Source organism: Solanum verrucosum, unplaced genomic scaffold (assembly GCF_900185275.1).
Source record: "Solanum verrucosum unplaced genomic scaffold, falcon-dt-bn FXZP01000253.1, whole genome shotgun sequence".
Taxonomy (NCBI): domain Eukaryota; kingdom Viridiplantae; phylum Streptophyta; class Magnoliopsida; order Solanales; family Solanaceae; genus Solanum; species Solanum verrucosum.
The window spans coordinates 1863911-1888871 of record NW_026019984.1 but is presented as its reverse complement, the minus strand read 5'-3'; the positions used below and the strand labels follow the sequence as shown (position 1 = coordinate 1888871).

The 24961-nt window shown below is 33.5% G+C and overlaps 4 protein-coding genes across 4 annotated transcripts; 1 reads left to right on the top strand and 3 right to left on the bottom strand.

Annotated features, from left to right (window-relative positions):
* Nucleotides 1-108: 108 nt before the first annotated feature.
* On the top strand, nt 109-1445 carry LOC125818293 (uncharacterized). Its single transcript, XM_049497837.1, has one exon. It carries the CDS (start codon nt 325-327, stop codon nt 1306-1308), a length of 984 nt encoding a protein of 327 aa, XP_049353794.1. The 5' UTR covers nt 109-324; the 3' UTR covers nt 1309-1445.
* A 2763-nt stretch (nt 1446-4208) lies between these two features.
* Nucleotides 4209-10792, bottom strand: LOC125818294 (N-carbamoylputrescine amidase). Its single transcript, XM_049497838.1, has 9 exons — nt 10647-10792; nt 9702-9750; nt 6219-6310; nt 5960-6111; nt 5791-5837; nt 5659-5692; nt 5232-5398; nt 4708-4804; nt 4209-4615 (listed from the first exon to the last, which is right to left on the bottom strand). The coding sequence occupies exons 1-9, from the start codon at nt 10733-10735 to the stop codon at nt 4440-4442; spliced, it is 903 nt and encodes a 300-aa protein (XP_049353795.1). The 5' UTR covers nt 10736-10792; the 3' UTR covers nt 4209-4439.
* Nucleotides 10793-13020: 2228 nt separating this feature from the next.
* On the bottom strand, nt 13021-13666 carry LOC125818301 (uncharacterized). The gene has a single exon (XM_049497844.1). It carries the CDS (start codon nt 13629-13631, stop codon nt 13065-13067), a length of 567 nt encoding a protein of 188 aa, XP_049353801.1. The 5' UTR covers nt 13632-13666; the 3' UTR covers nt 13021-13064.
* A 10139-nt stretch (nt 13667-23805) lies between these two features.
* LOC125818297 (germin-like protein 9-3) lies at nt 23806-24426 on the bottom strand. Its single transcript, XM_049497841.1, has one exon. It carries the CDS (start codon nt 24424-24426, stop codon nt 23806-23808), a length of 621 nt encoding a protein of 206 aa, XP_049353798.1.
* Between the last annotated feature and the right edge of the window lie 535 nt (nt 24427-24961).

Sequence of the window (24961 nt, the reverse complement as noted above, 5' to 3'; positions counted from 1 at the left end):
AGTCTTGTTAGACTTGTAGTATATTCCAAACGCGTAAAAAGTAGTTGAAATCATATGTTATATATACATTACTATATCAATGGTTACTAATAAAAAATAAAGGAGAGAGAAAGAGACACAGATTTTTTTTCTTTTTCACAGTTTTTTTGGACACAAAATTGAGACCATTAAATAAACAGAAACATTTATAACCACCCATCCTTTAAAGTTAAGAGAAAGGTACTCCTACAAAACAGCAATTTCACTAGCATTGTTCAATTCATTTGTTGGTCTTTGTGCCAACCAACAAAAGAGCAAAGAAAAAGTAGAAAAAAAAAACACCAAATGTCTGCTGCTTGTGGAAGTTTACAACATATATTTGAGAAGCCATTACCTGAAAATCCATCACTGATTGAATCCATTTCATCTTCATGGAATCAGTCTAAATCATTGAAACCTATAGATGACTCTTCATTTACTGAGATTTTCGGCGAATTACATTTCAAAGAAAACAACTCTGTTACCTTGTCTACATCCTCCTCCTTTTCGTCTTCGTCTGTTGGTTCATCTTCATCTTCTTTTTCTTCTTGTCTACCTTTGTCATCTGCATCATCATCGTTTTCTTCTACTTCTTCGTCGTTTTTCCTTGATGCAATTCATCAATCTGAAATTGAAGGGCTTGACAATAATAAGGACAAGTATGAAAGATATAACAAGAGTCCTGTGTCAAGTTACTCTCCAATTACAAGCAACAAGAGTAAACAGGACAGGCATAGTGAGAGCTTGTCATCAAGAACATCAGATAGCTTATCGATGTGCACAGAAGGACTTGGATTCGAGAGCTCTGATGATATTGAGGATCTAATGAAAGATTTGGGAAATGAAGATCTTCCTCATAATCATCATCATCATCAACAAGAACAAGAACAAGAACAAGAACAAAAACAACAAGGTAGGAGGACGCGGATATCTTGCAGGCTAGAGAATCGAGTGTTTTTCAATCAAGATTATAATTCTAAGAGATCAAGAACGAAAAAGAGGTCATCATTTCCACCTCCCATTTCTTGCATAGGAAGAAGTGGGAAGCCATGGGTTTGCTTCAAATCATTCAGGGAAGATGGAAGGTTTATACTAAAAGAAATTCGAATTCCCACTCAGGAATTTCTACATGCATGCAGAGAAGATGGACGCTTGATGATGCACGTTATTCAATCCGATGATGAGATTGTAGACGAAGATGAAGATGATGAAGATGAAAACGAAGATGATGATGGTGATAATAATGATGGAAATAATGTTGAAGAAGGACATGATAATAAGCATGTATAGGAGATAAACATCATCAAAACATGCTGTTTTTGTTTCATAGTTATTTCTTTTTCCTTTCTGTTTTGGTTTTCTTGTGTCTTTCTATATTCCAACGTTGCAGGAAGCTGCAAGATGATGTTTCAAAGCTCTGCTTTTTTTTTTCCCTTTCTTTCTTTTATCTGCAAAATCTGCAAATAAAGAAAAACTGCAAACGGAATTCTTAATTCCAATATTTCATTGTATTTTACTTCAGATTTTTGTGTGTCCATTTTTTTTTAATCTCCTACTCAGTATTCTGTATCCGTATTAGGGTCCGACTAAATCGAGATATATGCCGGAAGCTCCACATTGTGGGGTAAAGTGCTCCCACACCTAACCAAATTGCTGATTATGTATAAACATAGTATTTTGGTCCACTAGACGTCTAGACCTAGAAAAATCCAATCCCTTAACCACCATTAATGTAACTTAACTTGTTATAGCAAGTAATTTTACTATATTTTTCGAGTTTATCAATGATCAGGTGGTTAGTGATGTAGGAAGAGAACCATGAATTTCTAAGTTCAAATTCAAATGGAAACAAAACAAACATAAGTGATTTCTTCCCATCTGACTGAGGTGCCTGCAAATTGACCTAGACTTCACCGTCTCTCAAAAAAAAAGAAAAGGTTTTGCATTATGATAGTTTTAAACTATTTATACAATCAAGCTCAATTAACCTACAACAATATAGATAACTCTTCTTAGTAAGTTTGATATGGTGACTTAAGAAATAGAGAATGACCTACTATAACAGGTTAGAATTGAACTGATAGTATAAACCTTTTTTTACACTTATCACTGTATACAACTTAAACTCACTGTAAAAAATTACATGTAGCTACTTCTCAAGTAGCGTGATTTTATAAATATTTTTTACACTACCCGTGTATAGAACTTGAACTCTCAAAAAACTTGTGAGTGGGGAAGAGATGTAGGTAAGGTCTGTGTATACTCTGCCCAGTAATCCTATGTTTAGATGATGATAGGATTGGAGGGGGGGGGGGGGGGGGGGGGGGGGGGGGAGGGGTCTGGTGAGATAGGACAAGGAAGGTAGTTCAAAGACACATTAATCCTATGTTTAGATGATGATAGATTGCAAAAGATCTATCCTTCCAACTTTTTTCCAGCCTTAAGTATATGAAAATGACCTAAAGTAGAAGACACCTATATTCTAATTTCAAATAGACACATGTAACAGTCTGGACCACAAGTTAGACATCCTCAAAGTAACTTGTGTCCTTGGGGCAAATAGAAGAGACACTATATTAAAAAAAGAGCTCCATGTGAGTTCACCAAACAAAAATATCAGTTTATCTCATCATCACAATGTAAAAATGGAGAAGCATCATCACATTTCCAGTTTCAAACACATACACATGAGTATAACAAACAGATAAACTTTCCCTCTGATAAGATTCTGTACAATAATGATATGCCCCTTTTCAAGCAAAGAACTGGTATATGGAATTTTAGATGAGAAAAGATAATTGTTCTGTGCTAACTTAGGGCTTGAATCATTTCACCTTTTATGATTTAGGAGAATCCTCACCTCTTGAGTTAAGCTTTTGGCTTGAATTAGGCTCGAGGTCCATTTTGATATCGAAGCTAAGCTCATTCATGATTTACCAAATGTTGAGCTCCTATCTTATATTAGCCACACTACCTGGTCCTATGAGGCGGGCGGGCGGGCGAGCGGGAAGGGGAAGGGGAAGGGGAAGGGAGGGGGGTATCCAGTCCTTGAGTGTGTAGGGAAAGGGAGCTCTTATATTATCAATACTAGAGATGTCCAGTCGTGGACGTGATGTGCAAGGAAGAGGGGGAAGAGGGATTGTCCAGTATTGGGCATGTAAAGATCATTTGTTTCTTTGTATGGTTTTTGGACAGTCCTCACCTCTCGAACTAGCTTTTAGACTTGAGTTAGGCCAGGGTCCATTTTTTTAAAATCAATAAAAACAAAGATAGAATAGAATCATCACTAAAAGGGCAACCCACAAAGAGGACCTGTTACAACTTACAGAAACATTTGTTTGGCTGAGAAACAGGTTCTTTTACAGATAAAAGGGTTAGTAAGAAAAAGGCATCCTTAGCACTAAAATTATAGATGCTTTCACTGAGATGCTCTCATTCAATTGATGGAGAATCTTATGATCTAAATAATATGCATGCATTTCTATGAAAAAGGCACAACAAATTATCTAAAGTTCTCTGAAAAGTAAAACCAAACTCCTACACAGAAATAATCTTTCATCAAATTATAGATGCTTTGTTACTATGCAGATTATTTGTGGCCACGGGTGTTTTCGAGTGGCTGTAGCAATTGGATCATTTATTCCCCGAGAAATAGTTCCAAGCTTTTTTTTTCTGATAAGGTAAATAAATTTATTGACAGAAGGGGAAATTCTAAACTGAATGTAACTGAATATAAGGCAAAGAAAACTAACATCATTATCTTAGTATAACAACATACCCATTGTAATCCCACAAGTCCCAAGTGGGGTTTGGCGAGGGTAAGGATGTATGCAGACCTCACCCCTACCTTTGTGAGGTAACATCACGATATCAGTAGAAGCATAAAATATGTGGTAAAGCACATTGATACGTACCTTCTGGCAACAAATGGCTCTGGAACAGGATTGAGAGACCCGAAAATGCAACTATCCTTTCTAAATATCAAGAAAGTGATAAGAGGATAGATATTTGTGGACCACCAGATATAGCTCCAGTGTTTTTCAGAGATATATTGAGAAATTGACATCCCAAGCTTTATGTCTGGAAAAGGTTCTTTAAGATGGGATCTTCCAGAACAGCCATACACCAATGTAAATGAGTACAAATCAAGGTCCCAGTGATCAATATGCTTACTGCTACTTGAATGTGACAAAAAACCATCAAACTTGCACATTGATGCTACTGATGAAACATTGGGGATTCAAACTCCACAAATTCTGTCATTCATTACATAAAATGTAGAATGCGGCAGATTACAGAAATTGAAGAGTTACATTACAACATAACTCAAATACAAATTTCTCATTTGAGTCCTCATCTTTTTATTGTTATGATTGAAAAAAAAAGGCAGAAAAAAATCTGCAGTACTTGGCCATCTTGAATCACTTGACTGGGTTGCTGCCATCTAATGTCAAAAGAACCTTATATAAATCAGGACGTCGATCACGATACACCCCCCAACCATGCCTTTTGGACTTGATTTTGTCCAGATCAAACTGTGCTACAAGAACAGCTTCCTCTTTATCACCAGCAGCTGCTACCAACTCTCCAGTGGGCCCTGTTCATTTTAAAACCAGGTTCACAGCCTCCTTAAAACACAAGGCAGTAGATGTTTTTCATTTATAAGCTATAGTTTTCTATCAAGCTTACCTGCTATGAAAGAGTAGCCGTAGAATGTTATCTCACTATTCCCATGCTCTGTCTCAATTATCTCCTTTCCAATGCGGTTTGATGCCACTAAAGGTACCTGAACACAATAAAATTTAAGGTTGTCTAAATTCTGACTGAACAATTGTGAATCAAACCAAACCAGCAATTTAAAAATCATTTTCTTGATTTTGGTCTTGTAAAATGAAAACTGACATTTGAGTTTGGCAACAACTGGAATGTCTGAATTGTCATACCCCTAATAAAAATGAGTTCACTTTCTTAGCAGACACCTACAATGTTAAGAATTGGCTAATTACAACGGCACAGGTCCATGTGCATGTGTAAGATTAAACAAAATATAATCCAAATGGGATACGGAAATGTCAGCCATTGAACTATACTTCTGGAGAAGAAACCCATTACTCTATATCCCTTTCATGTCAGCATAAACTTCCTTTTTGACTTATCTTCTTAACAAAAAAAGTCAAAATGAAAGAGAAGAAGAAAAAGAAAAAGAAACTTACCACATTAGCACCAGCGTGTCCTTGCATCACCCTCCTCCAGTGATCCCGAGAATCAAGTCCACCATCTTGAGGTTCAGAACCAATTGCAGTAGGGTAGAACAATACTTCTGCACCTTGAAGTGCCATAGCTCGAGCAGCCTCAGGAAACCACTGATCCCAGCAAATTGCTGGACAGAATTTAATAACAGTCAATACTATGTCAAGTGTATTTTCTGTCTTCACTGTATTTTACAACAAGAGAATCTTTGTCCTCTTTACTAAAATTAAAAATTACAAAGTGAAGCCTGTCTAAGTAACTTTTGGAGATTTAAGTTTTTTTTGTCACAGAAGCACAACTTTTATTATTCTCCTACGTATCCTAATGTTCATCAAAGGTAGAGAACATAATGAAATCCAAAGAACAATTATTAAAATATATATATCTTACCAACTCCAATTTTTGCATATTTAGTCTGGAACACCTGTTTATGAACACCATAACATCCATTAGGAAAGGGGAAAGCAGGAAAAGATAACTGTCACAATATGTTAATAGGACTTCGTCTCTTGTATTAGTTACCTTAAAACCAGTGTCACCGGGATTGAAGTAAAACTTTTCCTGATAACCTGCAGAGAGAAACAGCTTGTGAGGATGAAAAAGGAGTATTAGAGAAAGTGCTTGAAGGAAATCTAACAGAATAATGACAAGTAGCACAATGAATTTGGAATGTTCTTCCAAGTTTACTAACCAGGTCCATCAGGAATATGGGACTTCCTGTAAAGTCCAAGATCTGTGCCATCAGCATCAATTATAGCCACAGAATTGTAATGCGCATTATTTGCCTCTTCAAAGAAACTAACTGGGATAACTACTCCAAGCTCCTTCGCAAGATTCTGCATCCTAAGAACATGCACATAGAAAAAGGAAAAGTCAAGTTGTTATTGGAATCTTGACATTTACGCTAATGAACCCTGCAATAAGACTCCGGAAGCAATCAGAATTCTCACCTGACAATGGTTGGATGCCCCAGATATGGTTTTGCTCGATGAAAGAACTCCTCCTTTTGTGCTTGACAAAAGTAATAGCCCTCGAACAACTCCTGAGACGTAAACCAGAAAGTATCAATGAAACTGGACTGCAGACATGGCAGATGAATACCAAATAGCCTCAGAAAGTACAAGTTCACAGGACAACGAATTTCAAGTGCATTACCCTGACTCCATAAAAATATCATTTGCAACTCCCTAATGAGAGAAACAATATTTTTAGAAGTAGATGTATTAAGGACACTAGCAATTTTTGAAGATAAAAAATCTGAGTCATGGTAGGTAGAAAATACATGAGATGAAGTTTAATTCAACTGTCTAGCTTGCTCACTTGCGTCAAAATAAGCATAACTGCCAAATGCTGAGCTCAACAAGAATTAGTTGGTAAAATGATAGGTCAGTTCAAATTGATCTGAAAACTTCTGATGGTAAACAATCACATACAACTTTTTACCTCATTCTATAAGTATTAGTTACCAACACCTACATAAAATTGTCAACACCTTATTGAATCTTAGAGGGCACGTCTAACTCTTCCGTTATATAATATCATTTTTCTTTGCTATAAGTATCTGTGGGTGCGAGGCTAACAAAAAGAACATGATTTATAGCCAAGGTGCTAACGATTTTATTTTTTTTCACCTTTAAAAAAATTGTCAACACCTTGGCTATAAATCATGTTCTTTTTGTTAGCCTCGCACCCACAGATACTTATAGCAAAGGAAAATGATATTATATAACGGAAGAGTTAGACATGCCCTCTAAGATTCAAGAAAACCTGTACACTCTGCTGCATTTATAATTACCAACACTGCAAACATTTAATTCATTTCCATAGCTTTAACTAATCTCGAATTCAATCAGTCAGTACACTACTCTTGTTCAACTAGGATCCTCATTGATTGTGTGATCATGGAACTTTGGAAGCGAACAGTCTTGGACCAACTTAAAAGGGGAAGATTACTGACGAAAACCTTTGGTAAATCTAATTACTTACTTAATGGAGGAAACTGGAATATTTGCAACTGTCTCCGACTCGAATTTGTTATAAACCAATTTTAAGTTCTTCTCCGTTCAGTTTAGCTAACTTTCCAAGCATGTTCTCTTGAATCTAATAGCTAAACCAAATGAGCATTCCTAATTCAAGGCTGTTTGGAGCAAAGTTGAAATCAAGTCAAGTACCAACCACATCTTCAGAAGATACCTCCAATCTGGAACAGAAGTGGCACAGATTTCTTTAACTATTTTGTTACGCATTAGTATGAAAAAGAAAGTAGACAAGATGAAATTACAAAAACGAGTTTCTAACTTAAACAGTCCTTTAAGTTTTGGGGTAAGTTTATCTTTGTCCTTGTAGTATGATCTTGAACATATTTAAATTAAGATCATATTTGAGCTCCTACGTTTAGTAGCTGAGGGACCTGCCCAACAAGTCTACAGTCTATATGTCTTGCTTTGATGGCAATCGTTGGTCGCATACTAAGTTCACAAAAATTAAGTGTGTTTGCTATCATTTAACAAGCTCCATTAAATGTGACGGAACGGTCGATGATGCTCTCATGGTTGTTCCATCTAAAAACACCTTCCTACTTCCGAGATTATCCTTCATTCTCACATCTGTCCACGAAAAAGAGCTAGTAATATAATAACAGGACAAATCTGCTGCGACTGTGAAATGATCCTACACTATTAAAGACCTGCCATTGTTATCCGTCCGTCCTGGCCATCAAATGATACTTGCTCTCTCTACATTCAATTAAGTTCCACACTTGCACTGTATGGACCAAGAAGCACACAAGAGCTACGAAAGAGGTCAAGAAGAAGCTAGGAACTATCAGGAAATGGAAATCTTTGAAATTTCAGGATAAAGTATTAAATGCTTAAAGAAGGGGATGCAGGGGAAGGAAGTGATTAGATAAGCAACTGAAACAGAAATCAAGTGGAGGAAGAGAAGGAATTTTTACACAACACATACAATTTATTTAGACAGAGAAAAGAATGGTTGACAGGGACAACCCAAAGAGGATAAGATGAAGGACCAATAAGGAGAACCATCGTCCTACTGTAATCAATCAATGAAACTTCAGTTCTGAACATCATGCCCTTTGATTCCTAGAAATTCCTGTCAACTTACTTATCAGTTTCTTCCTTTCAATACCCCTTACTCAGCTTATATATTATTATGTGAAGATTCTCATCTGGTTTTGGGGTAAGCACATGTCTCGTGCTAGTCACGATAAATACTTATTTTAGCTTAAATTTTAAACATTTGCTCATTATATTAGTATAATGGTCTAATCTATAGTTGTTATTTATCTCCCCCCTTTCTCTGTCTATGTTTTTGGGTTTAGGTATTTTTACACTGTTCTTGATATCATGAATAAAGACAGTTCTCCACTAACCAAGAGTATTTAGCAGCTGTTTCATTGGACTGATGAAAACCTTTATGAGCAGAAAATGTTGAGGTACTTTACTAGTTGGCTAGTTGTCGCTTAGGAATGATACTGACAATATCAATTGTACATATAATTGTCTATACACACTTGAATTGCAGAATTGTCACACTGTTAAAGAAGGATGCTTTTAGTTTGAAATAACAAAGCTCTATGACTATTCTGTCACATTTAACAGAGTTTGTAAATGGAGACCAAAAGTGCTTAAAGTCGGGGGTGGAGAATTTAGCCCATTTTGACCCCACCCAATTCAAACCATCTAAGAGGCTGGCATGTAAGCCAATGTTATCCATGAGAAACCAGGTCAAAGTATTTTTTAAAAAGACATTTTTTGTTTGATATGATGTATATAGTCATAAAAAAAAGAAAAAATATTGGACGGGTTGGGTTATGACCCCTTTTTTTAGCCCATTCAACCCAAGTAACTTTTGGGCGGGTCATTGACACAACCACTTATTAACAAAGCCCATTTTGACCCACCGAAATTCAGCCCAACTCGCTCAGAGTTATATTATATTGATGGAAATAAATCTACTCCCAATCCCTAAGGGACAGTTGGATTAAGAACTGGAATTCAACTAGACGACTAGCCAAGCAACCCCTAGTGTCATTTAACATGATGTTGACATGACTAGATTCCATTTTGGTTACATTCTACCAATGCATAAAACAGACCAAATGTCTCCGCTTCTCCAATCCATTACGGACCACTAAAGCTTTTGAAAATTACTTACAAGAGCATCAGCGAAGACTACCACATAAAGGAGGCAATAAGACAACTCGAAGGAAAACAAACAGCTAGAGATAAAGTTTCAGCACGTGATCAAAGGATAACAATGCTGACGAAATGTTCTCACCGGGAGAAGTTAATATTGTTGCTCGAGAAAGTCAAACCTAATTAATAATTAGCTTCCCCCCAAAAAAGAAAATGTATTTAGCCCGTGGTTTTTTGTGTAGTAGCTAGATATTCCAAAGTTGGGCTGTTTGTTACCTGTATGAGGATGATATTTGCACCTTTCTGATGAGCAGCTCTAACCAATCTGCATCAAAGGAATATCTTAGAGCCAGAAAATGTAAATGTCACCAAAAAAAGAAATTTGATTCCCTTTTACAAATCTAAACAACACATAGATGATCAATCATTTTTTTTCTGGATAACCATGGTGTCGTTACCAACTTGCACACACCTCAACTAATTTGCACTATACTTGATACCAGATAAATCTGTCCACTAGGACTTGAACATGGACATCTGACAAGAAATCACCTAGTAATTTTGCCTCCAGTAAGCACCCGAGGGTATGACCGAGTAATCAATGAAATGGATTGAGAACCATGAGGTCTCAAGTTCAAATCCCAGCAAAGATACAAACACTAGGTAATTTCTTCTCATATGTCCTATCCTATCCTTGGTAGACAAAGTTACTTGGTACCTGTTGCTCTGTTGCTTGTGAGAAGTAACAGATATCATGTGTTCTTAGCGCGCAACCTAGCTCCGACACGGTTATCAAAAAATATAAAAATTTCCTCCACTCAAATTTAAATCTGAGGTTCTCAAACCCACTAAATTAACCACTAAGCTACATAGATGTTCAATAATACCAGATCCCAACCCCTTTATTTCAATGAGCTATAAAAAGAAAGAAGCCTAAAAACTCAGAACATTAAATCAAATTCTTAGATTACATAAAACAACTCTACCGACGAATAAAACATGAGGACACAACATAAGTCTTCAACGTTATTCTATAACCCCTAATTGTATTTCTATTGGAAATGAAAAAAAAATTGTCATAAATTAAACTCAACTAACACTTATTATCTAAAAAATGCTACTTTCTGACATAATAACTATTAGTTAAGCGACCGTATCAGGAATCAATTCTACTATAATCACAAATAACGCAAAAAGTGCAACGAAAGAGAAAAATAAAACCTCTCGGCGGTAGCGACGTTGGTGGAGACATCGTCGGTACAGGCAAACTGCAGAGCAGCAACGGTGACTAATCGATTCTTCTCCGCCATTTTTGGCTCTTCGAAGCTTTACACTGTGAGCTGCAAGTTTTGCAGAGAAGAGTAAATATAATTGGTACTGTATTATTATAAAGTGAAATAAAATTATTTATATTGAAAAAAGGAATAAAAGAATATTTAAAAGTAAAGATGGTTAAGTAGGGGTGATTATTTATTGATTCTCTCGTTTATATCAAATCTCATAAATTTAAAATAATTAAATGATTTAAGGCAAAAGTAACTTATCGAGTTGATATAAATATTGAGTATGAATAGTTTTTTTATAAGTTAATTATAGAAGAGATATTTATTCTTATTATATTATATTAATACGATAATTAAATGATTTAAAGCAAAAGTAACTTATTGAGTTGATATAAATATTGAGTATAAATAATTTTTTTATAAGTTAATTATAAAAGAGGTATTTATTTATATTATATTATATTTTAATAGACATAAATTTGTTATAACGAAAATCAAATTAAAAGTTTTTTATTCCATAATTTGTGCCCTAACAATTTTAATAAAGCAAATTTGTTTAAAATTTTAGAATTTGAAATTTATAATGGATAAATTTGCAACGTATTACTCCTCTTTTCATTATAATTAATTGATTTGTGCCCCTCTTTAATTACTTTTTGTATCCTAAAATATACTAGTGATAATTTATAATTTAAAAATTGTTTGAAATCATCACAAATAAATAAATAAAAGTTGATTCTCTGATAATCGTGTCAAATAAAATAATGCAAACAAAATATATATTAAAATAAAACTTTGATTCTCTGGTAATCGTGTCACATAAAATAATGCAAACAAAATACTATATACTAAAACACTAGAAAACTTTTAAAAAGTTCGGTCCCGATTCGTTTATCATTCTTCCAAAGCATGGGCCGTTTCACAATATAAATTAGAAAAAATTATCTAAATACATATATTATTTTACTATAATTTCTAAAATTCTCTATCATTTAAAAAATTTCTAAAATTCGCTATATGATACATCGCTCTTTTCTCGCTGATACATTCCTAGCTCCCTTTTGGATACATTCTCTCTCTTACATCCCTTCCTTCTCTGATACATCCCTTGTCTCCCAGATATATCCCTCTCCTCTCTGATACTTCTCTCTTCTATGTGTCCGGATGTCATATCTCTTCTCTATTACATCCCTTCTCTCTCGGATACACCACTCCCCTATGTATTTGGATGTCTGTTAATATATTCGAAAATCCAGTGATGTATTCGGAGTCTATAAATTTTAAGGAATTTTTATAATTTGAAAAATAATATAATTAACTCTTAAAGATATGAGATTTATGTAAATTATACTAATTACATGTTCACGTGAATATTTTTTATCAAAAAACTATATTAATAGAACAAAAATGAGTTTTGTTGCATAGTCATAAGTTGTTGATGCCCTTACATAAGATTTTTTTTTTAAAAAAATTGTCTTCACAACTTCTCTTGTTACAAAACTCCACAAAGCCATTAACACCGCTAATGTAGAAAACCCATAGTCAATCAAACTCCACTTTAAAAAATCAAAAGCGTGTGGGTCTTTGAAATTTATGATATTAAATATTATAATAATATTTATATAATTATAAAATAATAAATTTAAAATTAAATTATCTTTAAAAATGTATAAATAAAATTATGCACATAATCCATTTACTTTAATCGAAAAACTAGAAGTTAAACTTTTTAGAAAGAGAAACTATTATTCCCCATGAATATTATCCATATCATGGGCAGAGCTTAACACATGTAAGGGTTCAGGTTTGTCCGAAAATTACATTATATGTTTAAAGTAATTTTATAAATAGTGTTTGCCAAGGATAATATATGCATGTCTTATGCTTATGAGGAAGTAGAGAAATTGTTTTTTTTTATAGATTCTCGCCTTAAGGCGAAAAAAATATTACAAAACAATTTGTAAAAAAATTAAATCAAAACCAAAGAAGTCGCGATAAAATCCTTAATATCATATAGTAATAGAAATTGAAGATAAACTATTAGTAAAGAAGGGCGTAATTCGCAAGTAATATGACACTCAAGACTCAACGACCTACTACCCTTCTTTCCTAATTTGTGTCCTCCACATCCTCTAATCACTTCAATCTCTTTAATATTTCTTCGGTTTATCTTTGTCTCTCCTAAAACAACCTGTAGCCAACCTCGACAATTGTACATCTCATTTCTTCACACGCCCAAACCATCTTACGAAATATGTAATCAAAGTGAATTGCAACTATAGACTTGATAAAAATATATTTTTAGTAGTGATAATACAAATTAAACCGACACAACACAGTGAACCGGACTGAACCGCTATTTAACAAAGACCTCCAAAGCCGATTTATTTTCCTGATCAATAACGTCAAGAAAAACCGGGTCTACAGTCACGTGACTATCCACGTGCACCCGGAATTTATGGTCCCACCACATCACCTTAGCAAAACCTTCTATATCCACCGTAGCATCCAACAACATCTCCCTCTTCGCTACATCGGCGACGAATTCCTTACCGTGATGTGCAAGTTGCAGTCCGCTTAACCTCGCCGGAAGACGGAGTACCTGACAGGAACGCGGCGGTTGAGATCCGGCTTTAACACGAGCGGAACCGAGGTGGTCGCCGGAGTAGAAAATCGACATTTCTGTTGAGGAGTAGTTGATTGAAGTAACGTTAGGGTTAGTAACGTGAACAGTGAGGATGAGTTCCGCGTCTACGACGGGGAAATTGAGCTTGAAGGAAGTGAGATCGATGGAGATGAGATGAAAATCGGGATCCCGTGGCTTTGAAGAGAGTGCCATCACCGTTGCTGCGGCAGCGGCGGCGCCGACGAAGGCGGAGGTCCAGCTCCATCTTACTCCTCTTCTTCTTCCTTCTTTGCTCATTGGTCTGAGAAGATACTGAGTTTTGATTGGGGGCAAAAAGGAGGACAAAAGAAAAGTAGTTGAAAATGGACTGGGGAATGTGAAATGACATTTATGTCCCTTGTTGTGGTCTTAAATACAGCAGAAAAGTTAGGCATAATGTCAGAAGTTTGGTAACTTCGAATTCTCCCATACTTTCTGCGTGTTTTTTAGCGATCATAATAGTCGAGATGTTATATTCAGAACTCTCGAGTTTGAATTATGAAAAGGATAAAAGTATAAATATATCTTATACTAACGTAAATGGTACGCAGATATCTCGTCATATTTTTGAGACATTATTGTCCCTGTCATCCAAAAATTAGAACATATATACCCTTAATACTAACGGACATATACGTGTCATAATTTTATTCACGAACCCGATATTTATTAAATATCAAATCGACGAATAAAATTATATTACGTACTCCCTCCGTCCCTATTTACTTGTCCATATTTTCTTTTTTAGTTGTCCCTATTTAGTTGTCCATTTTGACAAATCAAGAAAGGACAACAAATTTTTTCCTATTATACCCTTACTTACACTTCTTGAAAATTGTAAAAGTGTATGTTGTTTCCCTCCAATTTATTTCACTTGAATTCAAATAAGTGGTTGTAATTTTGAAGTGAAAAATTGTCATAAGGGTAAAATTGTAACTTCACTGTGCTAATCATTGTTGCCTTAATCTGTGTGTCATTTCTAAAGTGGACAACTAAAAAGGGACGGAGGGAGTATCCCTATTTAGTCTTTCGATAGAGTAAAGAGTATATATGTCTTCCTTCTTTGCTCATTGGTCTGAAAATATACTGAATACTGATTGGGGCAAAAATGGAGGAGAAAAGAAAAGTAGTTGAAAATGGACTGGGGAATGTGCATGACATTTCTGTCCTTTGTTGTGGTCTTAAATACAGCAGAAAAGTTGGAAATAATGTCAGAAGTTTGGTAATTTCGAATTCCCCCATACTTTCTGCCTGTTTTTAGTGATGGTAATTACGCTATCTTTTATTTTTATTCATAAATCTCGAGTTTGAATTATAAAAATGAAAAGCTTACTATTAAGAGTGTTATCTTTAAAATGGACCCTAAAAAATAAACCGTATACAATTGATTAACTTTTCTTTGTTTTGATACTTGATTCTAGTCCTAGAGCTGTGTATATGGTTCAGTTCGGTTCAATTTTGAACTTTATCAGTTATCGATTTATAGATATGCTATTGGTATTGATTGGTATCAGTTTAAGCGTTAAGATTTGACACCAAAAAAATCATTGAAAATCACTTAGAAACAAAGAGACAAACCAAATGAACCATGCACATGAATTGACATGTTGCATTTTGCTCAAAAGTAAACATTATCACATTGTAGAGTAATCATGAGTCTGAAATAGCCAAAAATAAAAGTATGAAACAAAACTCTATTTCAAGAAATTTATATACCAAATGGTATAAATAGAATTAATTGATTTACTATCCGGTTATCAATTAACTCATTAAGAAAAAACCTCAAACAGTTAAGAACCGATCATCTAATATAAAAAAATTAATTTTTTTTATCAAAATCGCCAAACCGATAACTCATTATCTATAAATTAATAACTTTTTTTCTATTCAAACACTATTGATTCCGATTCGATTTTGAATTATGCCCACTTGTTGAATAAAAGTTTTTCATTTATTTAACCAAGAAAATAAATTTCATTAACACCTCATAGGATGTTAATAGCTACATATAGACCCTCTTATTATCCTATAATTACATTACACATTTCAAATTGAATATAAAAAATTACTATAAAAGAAAATTTTATTTGAATATCAAAATCGAAAAGACAATACAAATTAAAACAAAGAAAGCATATTATAGAACACAATTTCTTAAAAAGGTGCTTGACGTACCACTTAGCTAGCCAGTACTTTGTTGTTTTTATTTAAATTGCAAGTATTGTATGACTATATAATATTGTTGTATTTCAACTAATAAAAAGTGGGAAGGATGATATTGGAATTACACAATAATCCATTTTGAAGTAATGGGCAGCTAATGAAGCGAGTAATTTGGGTCAAAACAAAAATGCACCTCCTTAAAAAGTATTAGTTTATTATTTTTTGGGATAAGGGTCTGAAAAATATCTCAACTTTGGTCGGATTTGCTGTTGCGATACTAAACTTTCATAAGGACCTATTACCTCCCTAGACTATTTAATACCGTATTTTTTACCCCCTAAATTATTTAATAGTGTATTTTAAAGGTATATATGCGTCCACGTGGACACATTACTATTTATAATTTTGCATTATTTTTTATGTCCACGTGGGCAAAAATTTATGTTTAAAGTACAATATTAAATAGTCTAGGGAGGTAATAGGTCCTCATGAAAATTTAGTATCGCAACAGCAAATTTGACCAAAATTGAAGTATTTTTCAGATCCTTTTTTGGGAAAATGCATAAGTACCCCCTCAGCCTTTACCCAAAATCTCCGAGACACACCTAACCTTTACTAAAATCCTATTACCCCTCCGAACTTATTTTTTAAGTAATTTTGTACCACTTTTCGACCTATGTGGCAATATAAACCAAATAGGTTGAAAGCTTTGTTCAACACGCGCTGAGCCCCATTTTTTCAACTATCATAGTTATATACTATCATATTTTTTGTAGTGAATACAACAACATACAACCCACCAACAATACAATATTTCTCCAATAAACCCAAACTCATTTACTTTTCAGCGTACAACAACAATAAATCCGATATCCGACCTATGTCCTTCTTGTCCAACGCGAAAAACTAGAAAAAGAAACACGCCAACCTAGGAACGGGTGCTACTAGTACCAAACGACCCCACCCCTGTACTTGCCCTCGTCTTTTTCACACGAAATAATCCAGAAAACTCGGAAAAAGTACGACTCCAACCCGTCAACATCAGCAACGGTGCCAACAGTGTCTGTCGTACGCGTCGTCCTCCTTTTTTGTAGCAGACGTGTCCCCATCCCCTTTCCCCTTTTTTAGAAATTGCCCATTCTTTCACTGTTGGCCTTGGAAAAGAGACAAGAAATTCAATTTTTTCTTTGAATTTTCACTCCATTTTCCCCCCTAATCTGCTCCAATTTTTCCCTATACATACTTCCCTCCTTCAGCGTTTAAAGGACACTGATTTATTACTGAGAAATAGTCAAAAGAAAGAGGTTGGGAACAAAAAAAATACAGTGATATGGATTCTTAAAAAGAAATCAATTTCTGTAGTTACTAAGTTTAGAGTTTCGAGTCTAGGAGTCTTGTTTTTGAAACTTTTTGAAGCAAGGAACAATTTAACTTGAATGGTAATAGAGGGTTTTTTTTTGGGAAAATGCATAAGTAGCCCCCCAGCCTATGCCCGAAATCCCAGAGACACACCTAACCTTTACTAAGGTCCTATTACCCCCCCCCCCCCCCGAACTTAATTTATCTATAATATTCTACCCCTTTTTTTGCCTACGTGGCACTATCTTGAAAAAAATGTTCATATGCACTGGGCCCACAAAGATAGTGCCACATACGCCAAAAAGGGGTAGAATATTATATATAAAATAAGTTCGGGGGGGTAATAGGACCTTAGTAAAGGTTATGTGTGTCTCTGGGATTTCGGGTATAGGTTGGGGGGTACTTATGCATTTTCCCTTTTTTTTTCAAAGATGAAGAGCATTGATAAAGAAGAAGACAATTGAGTTAGTGTTTATTTTTTTTCAAGTTTATTTTAACACGAGGACAATTTTTATTGGTCAGTGTTGTCTAAAAACTGCATCCACACGCCTAACATAGGTGAAGTTACGGACTCAGCCATGTAGGCCAAAAAGGGGTACAAAATTACTTAAAAAATAAGTTCGGAGGGGTAATAGGACCTTGTAAAGGTTAGGTGCGTCTCAGGAATTTTGGGTATAGACTGAGGGGTACTTATGCATTTTCCCTTGTTTTTTGATAACATGAGAGATATATATCAATATTATTTCCTGCTAGTCTGGAAAGAGCCTCCCTTATTTTCGATCCTGAATATGGTACATTATTTGATGGTTGTACTCCTCCTTGTACCAAATAGTTGGTCAAATTTATGCTTATACCATTTAACACAAAAAAAATTGGCTTAAGTCATCGACCGCCCCTTAAAGTTGTCCGCATAATTCACTTAGACACCTCAACTAAGACTTGTACCTATTGAACACCTAAATTGTTCAAAACATGTACCTATTAAACACAAAATGCTGATATGGCAAAAAATGTGTTTTGCACTTCCCTGAAACGCATGAAAAGAATCAAAATAGTATTTTTTTACATTTTTTCTTCTTTTATTGACACTTGGCATTATAATTAACTTAAAAATATTTTTCTTCTTTCATTTACACTTTTTTCAAAAAAGAAAAGGACCCCACTCCCTACCTATCATCTTCTTCATACTTTAGTTTGCAAAACTTTCTTCATTTTAGCTCCAACATTGTTTTTCTTTCTTTTTATAAAAAAAGGAATATTATTTCTTCCATATATGAAGATAAATGAAAATCAACTATGAAGATTCAGATTTGAAAGTTCGTATGATTTATTTCAAATCTCATAAAAATAAGGAACAAATATGAAGAAGAAGAAAGAAGACAAATGATTTTTACCTATAAAAAAAGTTAGCCAATATTTGTTTATCACAATTTTTGAACAAAGATTTTTACTCAAATTCATATATAAACCCATTAAATTTATCAAAAATGACATTAAAATTTTTGAAAGAATTAATTTTTGAGCTATCAATTTCATTTTGTCATCAATGTAAAAATGAATAATTGTCGGCAAAATTTTCTTTCTTCTTCACTCTTAGTATGAAAATGTATATATATCTTTTTTAAAAGCTAATCTTCAAGTTATTTGAAAAGAATTAGGTTTTGTGATTTGAGAAAGAATGTGTTTTGGGAAGAAGATGAAGATGAAAGGGGGTTGGGTAGGGGTGGGGTTGGGTAGAAGTGGCTGACATTTTCATTTTTTTATTTTTCTTTTTAAAACAATTAGATATAAAAAGTGTTTGAAATAATTTTAAACAAAATTATTTTTTTTATAATTTTCGGGGCCCAGTGCCACATGTTATTTTTTAATTAGCCGTTTTGTCACGTCATCGCAAGTGTATCACACACTCTTCATATATTTTGCTGATTATCAAAAAATGCCTAATAGAAACAATTTTTGAATTGGTAAAAGTGCTCAATATGTACTAGTCTTAGTTGAGGTGTCTATAGGGGTGTGCACTATTTGGATTAAACCGAAAAACCAAACCAAATCAAACAGAATTGTAATTTGGATTGGTTTTTTGGATTTTTGGTTTGGTTTTGGATTTATAAGTTACTTTGTTTAGTTTTTTGGTTTGGTTTCGGATTTAGAAAAATGAAAACCGAAAAAACCGAAAAAAACCGAATTATATATATATTAATAATTACACATATAATATTTAGGTTTACTATGTAGGCCGTAGAGTACTAGTAATTCAAAATTACCGTAATATTTAGGCCCATATCAAATTACTGCCGTCCTATTTCACTAAATTTTAGGCATTAGGTTTTACATTATAACTATAAATATCACATATTACTTGCACTTTCATGAAAAAAAAATTAGCTGAACTAGAATTAGCGGCGCTAGTCAACTTTTTTACTTTTGCAGTTTGCTCTTTTTTCTTGCTTTATTTTATTTGTGTGCTATTTGCTTTTGAAATTTTTATCTACTTCTTTCTAAAAAAAAAATTCATCATATTTCAGGTTTAAGAGATCTTAATTGAAGACATGAGTTGAATTGCTAGTTCAACCTCGATGCGATTTGTGTTTAGTGATAGTACTTTAGAGTTTAGAGTTAGTTTCATTGAAATTATTGATAGTATTGTGTTTTAATGTTTTACTCGTGATTATAATGGAAAGGATATTTAAGAGATTCAATATTATTACTTTTCCTTATATGGAATTTTTATTTTTTAAGCATGCAAATATAACTTTGATTATGTTATTAATTAGTTATGAAATAAGTTATAACCGAATAGCCAAACCGAAAAAAACCAAACCGAAAAGAGAAAAACCGAACCAAACAATTTTTTTTGGTTCGGATTGGGTTATACTTTTTAAAAACCGAAAACCAAAAAACCCAAACAGAATAACACAAAACCGAACCGAAAAAACGAATGCACACCCCTAGGTGTTTAAGTGAATTATGCAGACAACTTAATGGGCCGCTGATGACTTAAGCCAAAAAAATTTGATGTATCTTTTCTACTGCTTCAAAGTATTGAGTAGTTGTGAGTGATGGCCCAATACAACATCCATGATTTTCCCATTCATGCTTCCACAACCAATCATATGATGTACCACTAGCTTTCAAATTTGGCCAAATAATGTGAAAAAGATTCTTTAAGTTTGGGTTGGATTTCATCTTTGCAAAACATAACAAATTACAATTAGTTTGAGTTGTTATTCATCGAAAAATAAATAAATAAATATATATATATATATATAATAGGAAATAATTTTTACTGAAATTGCGAAGAAGCTTTTAAATATTTTTGTGTAAAAACATTACTATTTTTTTTTCTTTCTCTTCACATTGAAACACCATTTTCACAATTTGATATTTGACAAAATGAAGGAGACCATTGCAACACATATTGCATAATTTGATATTGTTGACTCATAGCTTTGAAGCAAAACATAGTTCAAATTAATATGAAGATAAAATTATGGTGTAGGTATTCCATGCTAATTATTTCTTAGACTATTTGACAAATTTATTTTAGTTATATATAAACTATTGAGAATGGCATTATACATAGCACATGGATGCACATGGGAGCATATGGTTAGTTAGTTAGTTGAGTGGACATGATATTTGGTATGGTAATTTTGGTTATCAATATCTAAAAGTATTATATTATTATATTAAATTAGCTCGTAATGGTTCATTACTCTTAGTTTTGATATTTTACGGTATTTATAGTTGCTCGGTGATAATAATTTGTTTGACTTTTAACTTACATATTTTTATGAATTATAACTTTTCTACTGCTTCAAAGTATTGAGTAGTTGTTATTCATTTCTTTTAATTTTGATATTTTACTGTATATATAGTTGTTCGGTGATCATAATTTATTTGACTTTTAACTTACATATATTCATGAATTATAACTTTTTTTTAAAAAAAAATATAACATCTCAATCATATTAGACTAACAATTATATTTGTTAAACATTTCAATATGGTATTCGAAGGGGAATCAAACCCTCATTAACACGATAAAAATTCAACCATCTAAATAACTGAGCTATTAAGATTCCCCTCCTCATTCATATTTTATTCAACGATTGCCAAGATATTTTAGCTACGTTTTTGTATTTAGAACCATTGGGTGATTTTTTAAATAAAAAAATTATATTAATTTCTTTTATTCGTGTATTGAGTCATGAATGTGAAAATTCTTCCATTCAAATTAGATTAACCAAAATTTCATTATATATTTTTGATGGGACCAACAACAACTAAGCATCAGTCTCAAACAAATATACTGGCAATCATCTTTTCTAAAATTAGTGTATTTGGAACATAGTTTCTGTCAATTACTTACTAATATTAGAAGAAATACTATTCTAATGTACATATAAGAAACATTTTTCACTCTGAATACTATAAATGCTTTCATTACTAAAATTCAATTAAAACCACATATATAATCACTTTGACAATTTTTCTCATAATAATAATTTAATGCAAATGGTAAAAAGGGTGACCACACCAATATTGGAGTAAAAGATTGCAAACCACATTTAAGAAAGCAAAAGGACAATTATATGTCCTTTTTAAGCTTTTGACTCATATTAACAAGTTTTAATTACAAATTAAACAATACTTAAAACTTAAAAGAAAGAGATAATGTCAAACACATATTTGTAGTATCATTTTATTTTTGGGAGTATCATATATGGTATTTGTGTTTTCTATTTGAACTATCATTAGTTGTTTATCAAAACATACTTCGAAGCAGATTAGGTCAAAAACTGCGTAACAACTTAATTTGCCCATAGAATTCCATCCACAATAATATGCATCAGCTAACTCATTAATTTCAATGTGTGTTTTGATAAATACTCCCTCCGTTTTTTTTTTGTTGTCCTGATTTTTCTTTTTACACTCTATTTGGATCATTGTAATCCAAAAAGGTGTACAATATTATATATAAAATGAGTTCAGGAGGGTAATAGAACCTTAGTTTAGTTAAGGTGTGTCTCTGGGATTTCGGTCATAGTATAGGGGGGTACTTGTGCCTTCTCCCTAATATTTTTATATAGTTTTCGCATGTCTAAATTTTTAGTTTAAAATAACAAATTAATGTAATCTAATTTAACTTTAAAAACTAGTCAAACTGACTTTCGAAAAACGCCATGACAACTAAAAAGGACAAATTGATAATAGTTCAAATAGAAAACAGAAATACTTTAGATAGAAAACTCGCAAAAAGAAAATGATATTTTAGATATGTTTTTGACTATTATCTCTAAAAAATATACTATATATAATTACAAAATCATATTAACAATTATGCTACAAATGATGAAAACTAAAGTAGAAAAACAAATGCAATTGAGGGTAATTCCGTCATTTGGTTGGTGGTGGCTTCTATTAATATTATTATTGTGATGGTTCATAGCTCCTGCTGCATACACTGGAATTACACCAGCAGTACTACTGTAAGGTGACCTTGTTGATCCCCCACCGCGCGATGCTCGTCCTCCGGACGAGCTGCCGTGGGCACTAGCATGCCCACTAGCCGCGCCACCTCCACGTTTATCGATCATCACAATTTCATCAGCCACATGCTCTAAAAAATTAGAATTTTTACTTATCTGTCATTAAATAGACCATAATGGACATATTAAAAATATTTTTCGTTTCGTAACAAAATAATAAAACTTACCTCGAGGACGGAGAAATCGAGAAGATAAGGAGAAAGCATGAAGAAGATGGATGTGAAGGAGGAAAATAACAATTATTAATGTCAATCTCATCGTTGTACGAGATTTATATTGATGTATTTACTGAATTCGTCGGACTGATAGATCTCGAACTTGTAACTTTCGTCTTGATAGGGTGGTATCATGACCAATTGAAATATGGAATCGATTTCTAAGGTCCCTCTTTAATACCAAGTAAAGAATATATTCATATATACATAAAACTCATAATTTTCTTTTTAACTTTTTCAGCTTTAATATAAGGTATACTTGACAGTAAAGAAAATTAAATGCTTACTTTACTTTACTTTACTTTAGTAAAGTGAATTGTTTCCTTTTTGTAACATTTTTTATTGTATTGAAGGGGACAAATAACTAACTGAATTATTTTTATTTATTATTTGTAAATACAACTATACAAGTCGGTTAATTATTTTCCAATTCTTTTTAAAAAAAAAAAGAAAATTACATAAATCTCATAATGTTAAGAGCTAACTACGTCATGTCTCTATTCTTTTTCAAATTACAAAAATCCCTTCTTAAAATTTTAGAATCTCAGATACATCACGAAACCTGCGAATACATAGCTCACAGATTGCAAATAATACGTTACTTAATGGAAGAGATGTATCCGAGAGGAGATAAGGATGTATCAGAGAGGTGAGAGATGTATCCAAGAGGGGATAGGATGTATCTGAGAGGGGAGGATGTATCCGAGAGGGTACCGGGATGTATCTACGAGAGGATAGAGATGTATCCAACCGAAAGAGGATTTTTGTAATTTTTTTAAATGGTTGAAAATTTTAGAGATTATGGTAAAATAAGATGTGCATTTATGTAATTTTTTCTAAAAAGAACAAAAATATCAGTCTTTGGTCACAAAAAAAGTTACTATAATTTAATGGGGAAAATGTCTTATATATCCCTCAACTTTGCGATTTAGAGTTATGTATGCCGCCTGACAGTTACAAAAGTGGCTCACAATTAATTATTTCTTACATTGCAAATTGAAAAAACAAGAATGGAGTGAAAAATTACTCTTAAGCTATGTGGCTCGGACTCTCTAAAAATACTGTCACGCCTCAACGCCCGTGTAGGATCATAGAAAAACGCACTACTTTTAACATTTTTGAATAGTCCGAGCAACGTAGTCTTCAGGCTAGACCTGCCTTAATTTTCTGAATGGTAATGATATCAGTCTTGAAAGATTTAGCCAAAATGTTATCAGGAATGCTTGTATTGAACACAGAGTTAGGAATAGAAACAGTGCCTGCATTTGCACTTCCAAAGGCAGATACACCCCAAGCACAATTTGCAGCATCAGCATTGTATTGGTAGTGTACTAGTCCTTTAGGGAACACGAAAACGTCTCCTGTTTGCAATGTTTGAGTGAATATCTTGTTCGTGGTATCGATGAATCCTACTTCCAATGTACCTGACATGAGGAAAAGTAGCTCGGCTGAACGTGGATGAGTGTGGACAGGGTTGACAGAGCCTGCAGGGTACTGTAGGATTGCATAGGAAACACTTTGTCCATTCAGGGCTGGAAACTCGGTCATTGCTGCCTTTGTCACCTTGAATTTTTCGGGTGGTGGAGCTCCGATGAGTCCCCTTAGGCCCGAGAAGGTGAAGTAAGAAGCGTCAACTGATGGAACCTCGAGTGGCATCACAAAGTCTGTTAGGATGTCAGGGTCACCAGCTGATGCCATTTGGAAAATGACTAGTGATGTTGCTAGAGCTAACAGAACTATGCAACTTGAAGTTTTTGATTCCATTTTTTTCTCTGTTTTGGTTTATGTGTTTTGAGTGATTTCTTGAAGGACTAAAGATTTTATAGCTATACAAGGGACATATCAAACAAGAATCGAGATTGAAGTCTCCGATGAATTGCAAAAACTAAAAGGAATTGTGAATATAGGAAACTGCTCCAGAAGTTTATTGTGTCAATTGAAGAAACAACACAATTATTCACCCCTTTCCAGTTCTGTCTTTCGATACAGACAAGAGAAAACAGCTAACTTTTTTCCTTTAAAAATTGTTTTTGTTTTCGACTTTAAGCACTTTGTTTATATAACAAGGTCAATGAGTTCATAAAAATATTGTCTTGAAGCATATAACTGATGAAACCTAAGGCATATTGAGATGATTTTCGAATTATATAATCTTTAAATGTGGTTTCCAGGTAGTTTCTGCAGCTAGAAAAACAAAAAATAAGAACAAGTCAAAAGCTTAGTAAACATCAATTACCAACCTGGTTTATCCTTCAGCCACTTTGTTCCGCCTAGGGCCGGAGCTAGAAGGGTAAAAGGG